Source organism: Carcharhinus amblyrhynchos, chromosome 18 (assembly GCF_965287045.1).
Source record: "Carcharhinus amblyrhynchos chromosome 18, sCarAmb.v2.hapA, whole genome shotgun sequence".
NCBI classification, from domain to species: domain Eukaryota; kingdom Metazoa; phylum Chordata; class Chondrichthyes; order Carcharhiniformes; family Carcharhinidae; genus Carcharhinus; species Carcharhinus amblyrhynchos.
In genome coordinates this window covers 31,053,257-31,069,387 of record NC_137341.1, presented here as the reverse complement: position 1 = coordinate 31,069,387, position 16,131 = coordinate 31,053,257, and the positions used below count along the sequence as shown (strand labels likewise).

Sequence of the window (16,131 nt, the reverse complement as noted above, 5' to 3'; positions counted from 1 at the left end):
TCTATCCACGCTAACACCTTACCCCCAACTCCATGCACCCTAACCTTCTGAAGCAACCTTTTGTGAGGCACCTTATCAATGCCTTTTGAAAATCTAGAAACACCACATCCACCGGTTCCCCTCTGTCTTCTGCCCTAGTCACATCCTCATAGAAATCCAATAAATTTGTCAAACACGACTTCCCCTTAACGAATCCATGCTGCGTCTGCTCTATCAAACCATTCCTTTCCAGGTGCCTCGCTATTTCTTCTTTGATGACGGATTCAAGCATTTTTCCAACTACAGACGTTAAACTAACCAGCCTATAATTTCCTGCCTTTTGTCTGCTACCTTTTTTAAACAGCAGCGTAACATTAGCCGTTTTCCAATCTTCCAGCACTTCCCCGGAATCCAGCGAATTTTGGTAAATAATTACTAAGGCATCCACTATCACCTCTGCCATTTCCTTCAGAACCCTGGGATGCATTCCATCCGGTCCTGGGGACTTGTCCACCATCAGTCCCGTTAGTCTATCAAGCACTACCTCTCTAGTGACAGTAATTGCTTTCAGGCCCTCAACTCCTACCATCCTTCTATCTTTAATATCTGGCAAACTATTCGCATTCTCCTCCGTGAAGACCGAGGCAAAAAATTTATTTAAGGCCTCAGCCATTTCCTCATCTCCCACCACTAAATCCCCCCTCTCATCCTCTAAGGGTCCAACATTCACTCTAGCTAGCCTCCTCTTTATATATTTGTAAAAACTCTTACTGTCCTTTTTTATATTTAGTGCTAGTTTAGCTTCATAGTCTATCCTTCCTTTATCAACTTCTTAGTCATTCTTTGTTGATTTTTAAACCTTTCCCAATCTTCTGTGAATAAAATGAAAAGTTCACAAATAATCTGATTATTTTTTGGAGGTCTGGCAAAAGGGGTTATTTTTCCTCCAATAGAAACTGGAAATTTTGGAAATGCTCAGCATGTCTGGCTGCACCCATGTAGAGAGAAACAAACAATGATTCTTTGTCAGAACTATTGCAGATCATGGACCGTTTCTCTCTCCACAGATGCTGCCTGATCTGTCGACTATTTCCAACATTTTCTGTTTATGTTTCAGATTTTTGGCACCTGCAGTACTTTGCTCTCCTATTAGTTTCCATTTAAAATGAAAACAATATTTATCTCACAATACGAAATGTAATTTTCCTGTTAACTGTAGTTGGTGCTAATTTACCTAAAAGGTTTTACCATTTTTAAACTTGGATGTGAAACCAAGAGTTAGCCAGTATGACATGTCACTGTCAGTTCAAGATATTGTCGCTTGTACATAGGATTTTTGTTTACAATGCTCTGTCGTTCAAGTCTTTTGGATGTTGCTGTCCAGGTATTAAGCTCTTGAATTTACTCCATAACCTTTCCCACTCTCCTTTTTTAAGATGCTCCATATGTGACTCAGTGTTAAACTTTGTTTCATTGCATTCCTTTGACATTTTATGGACATTAAAGGCTCTTTATAAATGCATGTTGCTGTGTGTGCTGTCTAACTCTTCGCTTTGTGCTGTACTTCACAATTGTCTACATGAACGTTCATTTGCCTTTCTTCTTAATTAAAGTATTTTATTCAATTCATTCTATAATTTCTCACTGCCACATCAATGCCACTGCCTTTCATAGTTTGGGATCATTGGGAAAGTTTAGCAGTTGGTGGCAATGATGTTTTGTAACCCTACCATTAGTATAAATTGGAAACAGCAGTGGTCCCAAAACCAGGCTCAGGGTCACCCATTCAGCACTTGCTGTACTATGAAGACCTACTTCTACCGTTTACCTTCTCCTCTGATTTCCCCTCAGTCCATGCTGGAAGGTATTGCTATCTGTGCTACATACAATGTGGCTTAGATCAGAAATAAACCTGTGCCCATCCACATTCGGTGACACTGTTAAGTGGTGCCCCAAGTTTTCAAAGAAAGTGGTTGGAAGGAAATAGATAATTATAGAAAATTCCCTACAAATACTGAAATTCATCTGCCATTCTCCTGGCTACTGTGGCCATGTGGAAACTGGGTAGGGATTGTATTTGGCTTAGCTTTGGCTGTAAAATGGCTATGATTCACATGCAGAAATTGACTTTCGGTGTGGTTCTAGCAGCACATGTTAAATCAGCACCAAGAAACCCTCTAGCTCTACATTAGATTGTTCCACCGATCCGAGTACAACCTTCCTGTAAACTTTCATTAAATGCAAATGGGATTTCAGACCACAATGCCTGAAGTAAAATGGTAATAATACAGGAAGTGAACACAAAGTAGTCTTTAACCAACTGGAATAATTGAACTAGGGTATGTAGATTAATTCAATCTCCATTTAAAAGCTATATATTAGAACCACACAAGCACTGAATCCATATAGTGCAGAAGGAAGCCATTTAGCCCATCGAGCCTGAACCAACTGTCTCTGAAAGAGCATAATACCCAAGACTCCATCCCCGTAACCCTGCAAAATTACCATGGCGAATCCACTTAACCTACACATCCTTGCATAGTAGGGAGCAATTTAGCATGGCCAATTCACATGACCGGCACACCTTTGGACTGTGGGAGGAAATTGGAGTATCTGGGGGAAACTCACGCTGACACGAGGAGAACGTGCAAACTCTGCACAGTCACCCGAGGCTGGAATTGAACCTGGGTCCCTGGCACTGTGAGATAGCAGTGCTAATTATTGTGCCACCTTCCTGCTCACAATGGCATGTTCTGTTTTTATTTTTCTTATTTCCTGTTTCCACATTCTAGAGGCAGGTGTAATTAGACTCAACCGCTCGGGGGATCTTTACTGGGTATCTAACCCATACTGTAACTGCCTTGAGAGTGTTTGATGGAACAGTATAGAGCGAATGTTATCTAACCCAATTTGTACCTAACCTGAGAGCGTTTAATAGAAGAGTGTAGAGGGAGCTTTACTCTGGACCTAACCCGTACTGCACCTACCCTGAAAATGTTTGATGGGGACAGTGTAGAGGGAGATTTACCGCTAAATCTAATCTTTGCTGTAGATGCCCTGGGAATATTTGATGATGTGGAGATGCCAGCATTGGATTGGGGTAAACACAGTAAGAAGTCTCACAACACCAGGTTAAAGTCCAACAGGTTTATCTGGTAGTAAATGCCACAAGCTTTCGGGGCTCTGACCCTTCGTCAGGTGAGTGGAGAGTTCTACTCACAAACAGAGTTCTGATCATGTTGCCCTCATGTTCCTGACGAAGAGGCAGAGCCCCAAAAGCTTGTGACGTTTACTACCAAATAAACCTGTTCGACTTTAACCTGGTGTTGTGAGACTTCTTGCTACAAGAGCAGGTCAGAGGCTGGGAATTCTGCAACAAATAGTTCACCTCCTAACTCCCAAAGTCAATCCACCATCTACAAGGCACAAGTCAGGTGTGAGATGAAATAACCTCCACCTGCCTAGATGAGTGTGGCTCCAACAACTCTCGAGAAGCTCAACATCATCAAAGACAAAGCAATCTACTTCACTGACACCATATCTGCCACCTTACACATACAGTTCATCCACCATTGTCACACAGTGGCAGCTGTAGGTAATATATACAAGGTGCAACTCACCAAGGTTCCTTTGACAGGACCTTCCAAACCTGCAACCTCTACCAACTAAATGGACAAGGTTTGTAGACATTTGGGAAAACCAGCACCTGCAAGTTCTCCTACAAGCTACACATCCTACCTGGAAATACTTTCCTGCTCTTTTACTGTCACTGTGTCAAAATCCTCCCTCCATAACACCACATGGATGGCTAACCACCATCTTCTCAAAGGCAATTAGTGATAAGTATCAAATGTTGGCCTTGCCAGCAATCCTTGCATTCCATGAAAGCATAAAAAATAAAACAAAAACCTTAAGATAGTGTCTCTCTGATCCTTCTTTTTCTTAAGCTCTTTTTATTTTTCAGGGACTGCTTGGAACCCAGGATCTTGGCCATGTATACTTCGAGCCCATCAAAGACAAGCATGGGAATGTGTTGATTGTGACCATGAGGGAACTGAGCTCATACCAGAGCCTGGAAAATGTCAGGTGGATTCCTCTGTCTAAGTTCCAGACTCAACGCAAGTCACTCTCCTCTCCAGACGACCCCACAGCACTGGATATGCTGCTGTTGACTCTCCATGTAGGATGATAGTTACAAATCATGGTTTAAGAGTTAGCACACAGCCTAAGTTGGCATGAAATAGATAAGAATAATATTGGTTCTGTTGTGGTTTCACTTTTGAAGTTCCACTTGATTATAGTGACTAACTTTCTGTCAAGAGCCACAATCCCAACCACTAAAATTGTTCACGGGCCGCCTGGCTGAGCTTCAGCTCTATGCCTATGACCCTGTCATGGTGAGCTCCTGTAGACATCTGTTGTGTGATGAGCGAGCACCTAACACAGGAAGGGCAATATGTTTTGTATTAATGTTTCTGTCAAAAAATTCAATCTTACTAGACTCCTTGACTTGCAGAAATGCTTTAGAACATGTCCCTTTCAGCCCACTCCGCCTCTTTTGAAACAGTGGCATCTTAATGGTTTTAATTTCCTGGCTTATTTGTATATCCATTAATAACCTTTAATTCCAATAAATATCCCTATCCTTTTTAAACTCCTATTTTGAATTTGCTTCCAGACCTCATTTTATATTTTTTAAATCTTTTATGTGCAGGTTTTTCTAGATTTATTTTTGTCCACTTCAGCACTGTTGCCTGTATTCCATACTATACCTATACCCAATCACTTGTCAGTCCTGCCCTCTCAGATTTGCACCAATCTCTTAATCCCACAATGCTTTAAATTTAGAATTCCAAAGCCAATGGTTAAATCCTTCTGTGGCTTCACCTTCTCACCATCTCTAGCACTACATCTGGCTTTACAGAAACCCCAGAAAGGAAACTTGCAGGTTAAGTTATTCAGCAACAACAAGTCCACCTGCCTGCCTTTTTCGCGTAGATCTGCAAATACTTTCTCTTTAAGTAATTATCCAATTAGCTTTCGAAAGCCACAATTGAGTTTGCCTCCAGCACACTGCTCGGTGCATTCCAGATCCTAATTACTTGCTGGAGAATAAAAGTTTTCCTCACATCACCTTTTTTTTGCCAACCACTTTAAATTGGTATCCTCTGTTTCTTGTGTCCCTTCTGCCAATGGGAACAGTTCATCCCTATCTACTCTGTTCAGACCCCTCATGGTTTCCCAAATCTCTCCTCAATCTTCTTATCTCTAAGGAGGACAGACAGCCTCTCAAATATATCCCATACAAACCTTACTCCCCCCGTGGATAAAGAAACCCCCCATACACACAGGAGGGGAGCATCCCCCCTACCTCTGCGTGTGCCTGTGTATGTGTCTCTTTGGCAATTCTCTTTAATGTGCCCTGTTGTGGAGGGGGGGGTGACTATCTCCTGGAATGTGTGATTTAGGAAATGCTCATCCTCCGTGACACTCTATGATTCTAACCATCCCTCAAGCTCAGAAATCCTGCACTCAACCTCAGATAGCTGGTATTTCCTAAACAGATGTTCCCCCAAGACCTATGAAGTGTCCCAAAAGTTCCACATGAAACAAGAATTTCAAGCAACAGTTTCAGTTGCACATCTGTGCTCAAACTAAACTCCTTTAGAATCTAGTTAGTACACTGTTTGAAATATTAATTTTAATCGATATCTCTAGACCTACTCTATGCTAACATTCTTATTAATTCACTTATTGTGATACTTACCCAGCTCCTACTTTAAAAAGAGAAAAGAAAAATCCCAACCAACCAGTCATTTCCCACTTTTCTCTGCTGTGATGTTACACTTTGACTTTATTTCCTCTTTGTTTGAACAAGTTCACTCTGCTTCCCACTCAATCATTGTCACCACACTTAACTGTGGATCTCTGACATGTTCCCTCAGACTCACTATGACTTAAGACAGCACATCCAACAATGCAAGAATCACTCAGGTACCCTGTGACTGAAGAGTTCTACCAACCCATATCTGATAAAGGTTGCTTTTGTACTCTATGCCTCCGGTTATAAAACCTAAATTCTCCTATGCTTTTTTAAATTGTTTTCTCAACTTGCGTTGCTACTTTCAATGATTTGTGCAGATATACCTCCATGTCTATCAGTTCCTGCATCCTCTTCAGACTTTATTTTATATTGCCTTGCCTCATTTGTCCTATGAAATGTATCACTTCACACTTCTTTATAATAAATTTAATCTGTCACGTGTTACCCATTCCACCAGTTTGTCTATGCCCCATCAAAGTCAATCACTATTCTCCTCATAGTTCACAATTTTTACAAGTATGCATCATCTTCAAATTTTAAAATGTTGGCCTGCATGCTCAATGGCATTAATGTATATCAAAAAATCTGTAGTCCTTTATCTGATCCTTATAATGTCTTTTGGATTGAAAAACAAATATTCAGCAATATTCTTTGTTTATTGTCACTCAAACATCAACTATACCACTGTTCCTTTAATTCCATGGGCTTCAACTTTGCTGGCACTTTACCAAATAGCTTTTGGAATTCCATGTACCCCACATCAAACATGGAACCTTCATTAACCTTTTCTGTTACCTCATCAAAAATTCAATCAAATTAGTTAAACATGATTTGCACTAGACAAATTATTGCTGCCTGTCCATAATTAATCCACAGTTGTTCAAGTGGCTGTTAATTATGTCCTAGATTACCATTTCTTAAAGTTCTCCTGCCACTGACAATACACTGACTGGCTTGCAATTGCTGGGCAATTCTACACATTGCCGTGTAGATGTCAGTGTTGTAGCAGTATTGAAAAAGCTTGGCTAGGGATGCATCAAATTCTGGAGCACAAGTCTTCAGTGCTCTTGCCTGAATATCATCAGGGCCCATACCCTTTGCAGTAACTAGTGCCTTCTGATATTTCTTAATATGATGCGGAGTGAAATCAGTTGGCTGAAGACTGGCATCTGTGATGTTGGGGACTTCCAGTAGAAGCTGAGATGGATCATCCATTCAGCACTTCTGGCTGAAGATTAAATTAGATGCTTCAGCCTTACGTTTTGGACTAATAGGTAGGGTCCCCATCATTGAGGTTGGGGACATTTGTGACGCTTTCTCCTCCAGTGAGTTTAATTGTCCACCATCATTCTTGGCTGGATGTGACAGGACTGTAGAGCTTAGATCTGACCCATTGGTTATGTAATCACTTAGCTCTGTCCATCACTTGCTGTTTATGCTGTTCAGCATACATGTAGTTCTGAGCTGTAGTTTCACAGGTTGACATCTCATTTTTAGATTTGCTTGGTACTGCTCTTGGCATGCCCTCCTGCATTCTTCATTGAACTATCCTTGATGGTAATAATAGTCAGGATATGCCAGGCCATGAGGTTACACATTGCAGTTGTGTATAATTCTGTTGCTAATGATGATCCACATTATTTCATGGTTGCACCATCTTGAGTTTCTAGATGTGTTCAAAATCATTTAGCATGGTGCTAATACCACATAATATGGAGTGTATCCTCAATGTAAGGGGTGGCATAGTGGTTAGCACTGTTGCCTCAGAGCACCCAGGACATGGGTTCAATTTTGGCTTTGAGTGACTGTGTGGAGTTTGCATGTTCTTCCTGTGTCTGCGTGAGTTTCCTCCGGGCGCTCCAGTTTTCTCCTGCAGTCCAAAGATGTGCAGGTTAGGTGGATTGGCCATGCTAAGTTGCCCTTTAATGTCCAAAGATGTATAGATTAGGTGGGTTAGCCAAGGTAAATGCATAGGGTTATGAGGTTGGGGGTGGGGTGGTTGGGTAAAATGCTCTTTTGGAGAGTCAGTGTGGACTCCATACTCTAATGGCCACCTTCGACACTGTAGGGATTCTATGGATGATGAGACTTTGTCTCCAGAAAGACTGTGCAGTGACTGTCATAGACACTTGCATCTGCAGCAGGCAGGTTGGTGAGGATGAGGTCAAGGTTGTTTTTCCTACTTGTCGGTTTTCTCATCACCATGTTGGCACCAAGGTTATAATGAACTCAGGAGCTGCATGACCCTGACGGGACCCAAACTGAATGTCAGTGAGTAGGTTATTGCTAAGCAAATGCTGCTTGATAGCACTGTTGATGATCCCTTCTATTATTTCACTGATGATTGACAGGAGACTGATGGGGTAGTTACCACCTGCCACAGATCCAGTCCAACAGATATCTCCTTTAGGACTTGGTCAGCTTGGTCAATAGTGGTGTTACCGAGCCACTTGTGCTGGTGGACAGTGAAGTCCCACATCCAGAGAACATTCTGTCCACTTGCCACCTTCAATGCTTCTTCCAAGTAATATTCAAAATGAAGGTTATGATTAGATGGATTTGAATAGAACAAAGCAAGTGTGGTTCCACTGCAGGTAGGGAGGTATGTGGTAATCAGTAGGAAGTTTCCTATGCCCATGTTTGACCTGATGCCATGACATTTCATCTGGGCTGTTTGTCATTATCATTTCTGGTACCTAGATTTGGTTTCATTCCTGATATAACTGAGCGGGTTGCTGGGACATTACAGGGGATAGTTAAGAGGCAACCACATCAGGTAAGGATGACAGATCTCCTTGTCCTAAAGGGGCATTACAGCAATGGCTTCATGGTCATTGATAGATGATTTTTATTCGATTCAGGATGGGATTCTCTGACCTTATCCATAACCACACTGCTGCCAATGAGAATGGAGAATGTGGTACTCAGCCAAAATTCTACTCACTGCAGTGGCACTGGAGAATCCCAGCCGTGGGTGAGGTCAAAAGATTCGGTGTCAAATTTTACTACCAGTTGTGGTGGGATTTGAACCCACCTCAAACAGTTGCCAGAGAAAGGAATGGGGTTGGTGGCTAAGGAACAGAGTTTCTGGTGGGAACTGAAAACAAAGGGTTTTTTTCAATATTTAGTTGAAGGAAATTTCTGCTCATCAACTGCTAGATGTTGGGCAATCAGTATGATAATTTAGAGACAATAGAGGAGTTGAGACAGATGGTAGTGAATTGAATGGGTGGTGTCAGTGTAAATGTGAAATCTAGCAATGTATTTTGGATGATATCACCAAGAGTAGCATGTACATGAGAAATAAAGGGTTTGGGGCAGAGGTGGGTGGGCAGGAGGTGTGGGCAGAGGGGCAAGAATAAATCCTTGGAGGACACAAAATGTTATGGCATGTGAACAGGAAGAGAAGCAATTGCAAATGATTCTATGATTTAATAGATAAGAATAGAATCAGACAAGTGCAATTCCACTCAGCTGGATGATGGTGGTGAGGCATTAGAGGAGAATGGTGCTTACACAAGCTGCAGTAAGCTAAACATAGGATAACACACAGGCCAGAATGAGATATACACAAGAGTTGGGGTGAAATATACAGAAGCTAGATTGAGATACACAAAGGTTGGAGTGAGATAGACACACGTAAGATACAGGCTGGCGTGAACTACAACAGGTGAGGCACAACATATTTTGGAGTGAAATATCCCCAGTGGTGCAGCCAATAAGCAATGCAAATGGCCTCTGCCGCCAGAAAACATGCCACTGGGGGAGTGGGGGGGACAGAATATTCTAGCCACGGAAGCTTATTAACCTTCAGATGATGACATCATCTTTGCAATAAAATATCGTTATGTGCATCCCAGGGTATGAAAAGAGATGGCAGGGGAAATAGCAAATGTACCAATGGTAATTTACGAAAATTCGCTGGGCTTTGGGGTGATTCCAGCAAATTGGAAAATAACAAATGTGACGCCACTTTTTAAAGAAGGAGATAGACAAAAGGCGGGTAACTATAGGACAGTTAGCTTAACTTCTGTACTAGGGAAAATGCTTGAATCTATCATCAAGAAAGAAATAATGAGACATCGGGATAGAAATTGTCCCATTGGAAAGATGCAGCATGGGGTCATGAAAGGTAGGTCATGTTTAACTAATTTACTGGAATGCTTTGAGGACATTGAGTACGGTGGACAATGGGGAACCTGTGGATGTGGTGTATCTGGATTTCCAGAAGGCATTTGACTAGGTGCTGCACCAAAGATTGCTGCATAAGATAACAGACGATTGGTTAACCAGCAGAAAGCAAAGAGGATAAATGGGTGTTCTTCTAGTTGCCGATCGGTGACTAGTGATGTATCTCAGGGATCAGTGTTGGGACCGCAACGCTTTACAATTTACATAGATGATTTGGAGTTGGGGACCAAGTGTAGTGTGTCAAAATTCACAGATGTCATGAAGATGAATGGTAGAGCAAAGTGTGCAGAGGACACTGAACATTTGCAAAGGCATATAGATAGTTTAAGTGAGTGGGGAAAGGTCTGGAAGATAGATAATTGTTGGTAAATGTGAGATCATCTATTTTGGTAGGCATTACAGCAGAATGGACTATTATTTAAATGGTAAAAATTTGCAGCACGCTGCTGTGCTGAGGGACTTAGGTGTCCTTGTGCATGAATTGCAAAAGAATTGGTTTGCAGGACCAGCAGGTAATTAAGAAGGCAAATGAAATTTTGGCCTTCATTGCTAGAGGAATTGAGTTTAAAAACAGGAAGGTTATGGTGCAGCTGTATAAGGTGCTGCTAAGGCCACACCTGGTCTACTGTGTACAGTTTTGGTCTCCTTAATTGAGAGACTATACTGGCACTGGCAGTGGAGATTCACTTGGTTGATTCCGGAGCTGAGAGAGTTGGCTTATGAGGAGAGACTGAGTGGACTGGGACTATAGAACATTACAGCGCAGAACAGGCCCTTCGGCCCTTCATTGGAATTCAGAAGAATGAGGAGAACTCTTATAGAAACATAAAATTATGAAGGGAATAGACATGATAGAAACAGATAGGTTGTTTCCACTGGCAGGAGAAACTAGAACTAGGGGGCATAGCCTCAAAATAACGGGGAGCAGATTTGACTGAATTAAGGAGAAACGGGGACTGAATTGAGGAGAAACTTCTTCACCCAAAGGGCTGTGAATCTGTGGAATTCCCTACCCAGTGAAGCAGTTAAGACTACCTCATTTAATGTTTTTAAGGCAAAGATAGATTTTTGAACAGTAAAGGAATTAAGGGTTATGGTGAGCGGGTGGGTAAGTGGAGTTGAGTCCACAAAGATCAGCCATGACCTTATTCAATGGCGGAACAGTCTCGAGGGGCCAGACGGTCCACTCCTGTTCCTAGTGCTTATGTTCTTATGATATGCAGAGGCTGGGTGAGGTATATACAGCCTGGAGTGAGTTGCACACAGGATAGAGTGTGTTGAAAAAAGATTGCATTGTTGAATTTGTGTCTGGATGTTTAGCTTCTTCATCTTAAACCCTTATTCAATTGTTTAAATATGGAAGTTAACTTGTTCATTTTAAATGGTGAAAACCTTCTGAGATAACAAACAAAAATTTTAGAAAGACATTCAGCGCAAGGATTTATGATACCCTTTCTGCTGCAGGCAGTTATTATACGAGGAGCAGTTTCGTTTTGTGTTTTGTTCACCAATTTCTTTTTTAAAACTGATTAATTCTCAAAGTTTCAAGAATTGGAAATCAGTCCACTGATTTCTAGGACTCTGAAACCACCTTCTCACTATAAACATGCATCTCAGTTAACTGTAAAATTAGAGACATTTTATTGCAAAGGTGATGTTGGGGCCCTTGGAGGGTTAATAAGTTCTTATGGCTGGGATATTCTATCCTCCCCCACAGTGTGTTTTCTGGCACCAGAATCATTTGTGTTGCTCACTGGTTGCACCGCTGATGGGACCGGAAGATCATGCCAGCAGGAAGGACTGGAAAATCCCACCAGTTGGAAAGACCAGAAAATCCTGCCAGAGGGGAGGACTGGAAAATCCCACCTTCTGAATCCAGAAGAAATGTTGTGACTATTGGCTTGAAGCTAGCAATATAACCTTTTTAAACATTTTTTCTTTGTGGGTGTCATGGGAATTTGTTGACCATTCCTAATTAGTCTCAAATTGAGTGGCTTGCTCAGCCACTTCAGACAGCAGTTAAGAGTTAACCACATGGTTATGAGCCAGGTATGGATGTAGATTTCCTTCTCTGAAGGACAATACTGAACCCGATAAGTTTCTACAACAATTAATGATAGTTGTCATGGTCACTATTACTGAGGCTAACTTTATATTCCAGATTTCATTAATTGAATTCGAATTCCACTAGCTGCCATGGTGAGATTCAAACCCATGTCCCAAGGGCATTAGGTGGAGATGCCGGCGTTGGACTGGGGTAAACACAGTAAGAAGTCTGACAACACTAGGTTTAAAATAAATCAGTTGGACTTAAACCTGGTGTTGTCAGACTTCTCATCAAGGGCATTAGTCCAGGCTTCTGGATTAAGAGCTAATTGACATTACCACTCCACCATCATCTCCCCCAGTAATAAATATTAGTGAGAATGTTGTATTTTTAGGGCTGAGGGTTATTATAGATGAACTACTACTCTCATCCTGCTTCTTTTCTTTTCAGGAAAAGTTAGCCTACCATAGGAGGAGCAACCAGGCCCTTTCCCCAGGTCTTTATCTTGGTTATCTAAAGCTGTGCAGCTCAGTTGATCAAATCCGTGTACTTGTTCCTCAGAAGTTACCCAATATCCTGTGTCATATCAAGATAAGGAACAATCACAATGTCTCCAGGTAACAGAGGGAAACAATAACAAACAGAATGATAATTAATTGAATTGTGAGAACACAGTCTGTAACATTGATCTAAATGTGCTGCTTATTAAACCTTCCATGTGCAGTAATGAGCCATGTAGTCCAGAGATGCCAGGTTCAATTCACAGTCTGTGTTGAGTTAGATGATCTCATCTATGCAGCAGTTAAGATGCTACAATGGCCTACAGTGTCCCTGCGCTGGGAAAAGAGAAATCAGCTAGAGTGCCAGCTCCTGATAATTGTCCAACAACCCCTGCTGGAAAGTTTATGTGTCGAGGTCAGTGTAGAATGAACTGTGCTTCACTGAGAAGTCTTTATAGGTTGACTGTCTCACTGGCACACATGGATTAAGCACACATATTAAGAATGGTCATTTGGATATCAGAGAGTGCCTAATGGTAATTGAACTGCAGCCCAACAAGGCTTAGTACCTCATGCAACAACCACTAAGAAAATTATCATAAAAATGTCTCACTTTTATGCTCATCCTAGGTAGTGAAGCAAAACAAGTCTGACTGAGCACAAAATCCTAACAGAACAACTTAAAAATGTTTCTTTAGATTCACTCATTGCTTCTAGATACAGATAAAAACTCAAATTAGATAGGAAATGGTCTGATTTACATCTTAACTTGCTAGCACATATCCCTATGTGTGACACATTGCCCTCTGAAATGTGATACACTCTCCCTATGTGTGACAACTCGCACCCAACATGTGATGTTTTGTCCATCCTCTATGTGGCTCATTTCTCCTCCCTCACAAATGTGTGGTACACTCCCTCTCATTTGACACTCACCCAAATTGTAATATATGCCCCTCAGCATGTGACACACTCCTGTTCGATGTAAGGCACATTCCCCCTACATGTAACACACTTCCTCCACATTTGACAGACTTTCACATGATATGACACAGTTCTGTCTGATGTGTGATACACTCCTCCCAACATGCGATAAACTTCCATTTGAAGTGTGGCATACTCCCTCATTCCTCCCCCCCATATGTGACACACACCCCACATCTGACACAATCTCCTAAAATGTGACACAATCCCCCAACATGTAACATATTGCCCTCAACGTATGACACTCCTATTGATATGTGGTGCACTCCCCCATGTGTAAAGAATTCTCCCCCCACATTACAAAATCCCATAAAATATGACATTCCTGCCTAACATGTGACACACACACTCCCCCACATGTGACACAATGCACCCCAGGAGAGGCACAACTTCCCTTACTTGTGATAATATCCTTCAGATGTGTGTCATAGTTGGATAGACATATTTCCTCTTACTGATGTCAAATTCCTCTCTGCATTAAGCACATTTCAAACAATCCATACCGCTCCCCTCTGTAGCCTTAGCACTTGCCATGATTGAGGAATTGCTTTGAATTTCAAATCCATCTCCTCCTTCATATAATCCAGGCACATAGTATTCCTTTGGAAGAGAAGATTTCAGACTCTTGCCTGGGAAACCAGTACTATCGTGCACGGTTCCGTGTTACTGCTCGTTTCTCATTGAGATTGTCAGGAGTGGATTCTCTTAAAGTTATTTAACACAGTGACATTGTTAGATGCAGCCTAAATAGGGAAATGAAGGCTAGGCATGAAGGCCTGGCCAACAATTATGCAGCATAGATTGTCTAATGCAGCAGCCCAATTACAGTATGTCAGGTAGTATCAGTGCTATATTAAGCGTGCCAAGGTGACTCACTCAGTAAAAGCGAATTGACCATGGTCATCAAGTGTTTGCTGTACAGTCTCATTATCCTCCACCCCTTCAGCTTCAGCAAAGACCAGTAATGGGCAGAGATGCCTTTTGACACCTTTAGAAATTGCATCCTCCTAATGTGGCATTTCCCTTTAATTTTCTCCAACATTTTAAATTTCAATTACATGTAACTTCCTATTCTCACTTCTTGTTTTTTTCCTTACATTTGTCCAACTTTGTACCTGGATCTGTTGATATAATGTGATTCATTTGAACCAGGAAATGTTAGGTGCAATTAGCACCTCATTGTAGATCCAGGAGGATGGATAAGTATTCCAAATTTTGTTTGAATTTCTTTTACGAATAATAACTTTCCCTATGGAGATTAAGTTATTGGATAGAGACTATGAAAAGGTAGAATATAAGGATTTGTGGAAACAGTTTAATATGTTATGTGAAAGGTATTTAAATGTGTGTGGTAAAGTCCATGATGAGTGTATATGTTCAGTTGCTAAACAACCATTTTATGTCCTAGTGTTTATGTTCTTATATATCCTCTGTGTGACACTCTTAACATAAGTGTAATTTACTTTACAAAAATTGTTTCATTAAGTAAATCTCATATTTCCCTCCCCACCCCTAGAGATGAATGGGAGTGGCTCCAGAACCTGTCAGATTTGGAGGAGCCCACTCTAACAGATCCATGTGAAGGATGCTCCCAGAAATTCTTCCAGCAAGAACTCAGGGTAGCCATTTCAGAACTGATGAATCAGATCGGCATTCCAATGCAACAGGTATAAAGTGATTCATAGTAAATGTGGGATAAAAGCCAATTACTGCTGATTCTGGAATCTGAAACTAAAAGAGAAAAAGCTGGAAAATCTGAGCAGGTCTGGCAGCATCTGTAAGGAGAGAAAAGAGCTGATGTTTCAAGTCCAGATGACCGTTTATCATCTGAAAGCTTTGACCAAGGGTCATCTGGACTCAAAACGTCAGCTCTTTTCTCTCCTTACAGATGCTGCCAGACCTGCTCAGATTTTCCAGCATTTTCTCCTTTAGTTTCATTGTAAATGTGCTTTGTTGTGGTATTCCACAGTGCTGCAACTAAGGCACTGGATTTTTGTCCTCTCGATTCCATAAATAGCGCTCACAGTAGCTGGCTTTTAACATGGTGTTAATTTATTTATAGTTGTACTAAATTGTTCAAGCTCAAATTAAACTTATTACAGGTTGCGAAGCACCCTGTCAAATGCCTTATTTTAATTTGGTGAGACGTGATGAGTGTATGATGGGAGTAACCATTTATTGGACAAGTTAGTGACTTTAAAATATAGACATAGCGCAAAATGAGCAAGCACTGAAACCACATTTTAGATTTGCTGATGAGAGGATGACTGGTGTGGGAAGCTGAAGAAATATGATCTTGACACAGATGCTGCGTTGAAATATTGTGGTTGAAATATATGTTGTACAAGGTAGAAGAAGCTTTGCTTTGTAACTATCCTGTGCAGCACCTACTCTGACAGAGTTTGTTGGGACATTGTAGAGTGTTTACTCTTTAATTAACCCATGCAGTACCAGTCCTAGGAGTATGTGATGGGGAATTGTAGAGGGACTTTAATCTATTGCTAACCTGTGCTCCTGAACTATTTGATGGCATATCATGGAGGGAAATTTTCTCTATACCTAATCCATGCAACACCTGCTCTGACTGGCTGAAGTGAAAGTATTCA

At 41.3% G+C, this 16,131-nt stretch overlaps 1 protein-coding gene across 1 annotated transcript in view; it reads left to right on the top strand.

Annotated features, from left to right (window-relative positions):
* Nucleotides 1–16,131, top strand: part of LOC145354675 (ankyrin repeat and fibronectin type-III domain-containing protein 1-like) — an 859,363-nt gene that overhangs the window by 829,875 nt on the left and 13,357 nt on the right. The window contains exons 16-18 of the mRNA XM_080206110.1: nucleotides 3,944–4,159; nucleotides 12,492–12,658; nucleotides 15,042–15,192. Of these exons, the coding sequence (XP_080062236.1) occupies nucleotides 3,944–4,159; nucleotides 12,492–12,658; nucleotides 15,042–15,192 (534 nt within the window). The remainder of the gene's footprint in view (nucleotides 1–3,943; nucleotides 4,160–12,491; nucleotides 12,659–15,041; nucleotides 15,193–16,131) is intronic.